This window comes from Condylura cristata, unplaced genomic scaffold (assembly GCF_000260355.1).
Source record: "Condylura cristata isolate star-nosed mole 26May11 unplaced genomic scaffold, ConCri1.0 scaffold00009, whole genome shotgun sequence".
In the NCBI taxonomy this organism is placed as follows: domain Eukaryota; kingdom Metazoa; phylum Chordata; class Mammalia; order Eulipotyphla; family Talpidae; genus Condylura; species Condylura cristata.
Genome location: NW_004567110.1, coordinates 1,902,925 through 1,903,608, shown reverse-complemented (window position 1 = coordinate 1,903,608; position 684 = coordinate 1,902,925). Strand labels below are relative to the sequence as shown.

At 68.7% G+C, this 684-nt stretch overlaps 1 protein-coding gene across 1 annotated transcript in view; it reads left to right on the top strand.

Moving 5' to 3' along the window:
* PTP4A3 (protein tyrosine phosphatase type IVA, member 3) overlaps positions 1-678 on the top strand; it is a 6,260-nt gene extending 5,582 nt beyond the window's left edge. Inside the window, exon 2 of the mRNA XM_012722885.1 lies at positions 519-678. Within this exon, the coding sequence (XP_012578339.1) occupies positions 519-655 (137 nt within the window). The 3' untranslated portion in view covers positions 656-678. The remainder of the gene's footprint in view (positions 1-518) is intronic.
* Positions 679-684: the final 6 nt, after the last annotated feature.

Here is a 684-nt window from a genome sequence, read left to right as displayed (position 1 = left end):
CCCACGGACCGGGTCTGTGGCGGCCCGTTTCTGGCACAGCTTCCAGCATCCCAGCTCAGCCTGGGCCCTGCGGCTCTCGGTGGGAGCTCTCCAGGATATCCCTGGCTGCTGCCCACTCCGGCCCCTCCCTCCTGACCCCCTCCCATCCCCCTGGTGGCCAGGGCCTGATGCCATTTTACGGATGCTGAATCCAAGGTTCGGGGAGGGGGTGTGGTTTGCGCAGGGTCACGGAGCAGAGGGGTCTGGCCGGGCTGCACCTCAGATCTGGCTCCGGGGTCCGTGGCCCGTAGGAGGCCATGGTCTGTGGTGGTGCCTTGAGCTGTGGCCCGGCAGCAGGGAGTCAGCCTGGAGGAGGTGCTAGCAGGTGAAAGCGAGTAAGGCCAGCGGGTGACCCCGGAGGGGACAGGGAGCCGTGATTCTGGCAGCGGAGTGGGCTGGGCAAGGGCTAGGTCCCGGGCAGGGGGCTCCACTGGCCGGCGGGCAGGACCACCGCCAGGGCCTCGGGCTGCCCAGCTGAGGCCACCCTCCCGCCCCCAGGAAGCGGCGCGGCGCCATCAACAGCAAGCAGCTCACCTACCTGGAAAAATACCGGCCCAAGCAGAGACTGCGATTCAAGGAGCCGCACACGCACAGGGCCAAGTGCTGCGTCATGTAGCTCAGGCCCGCGGCGACTGGCCGCGCACC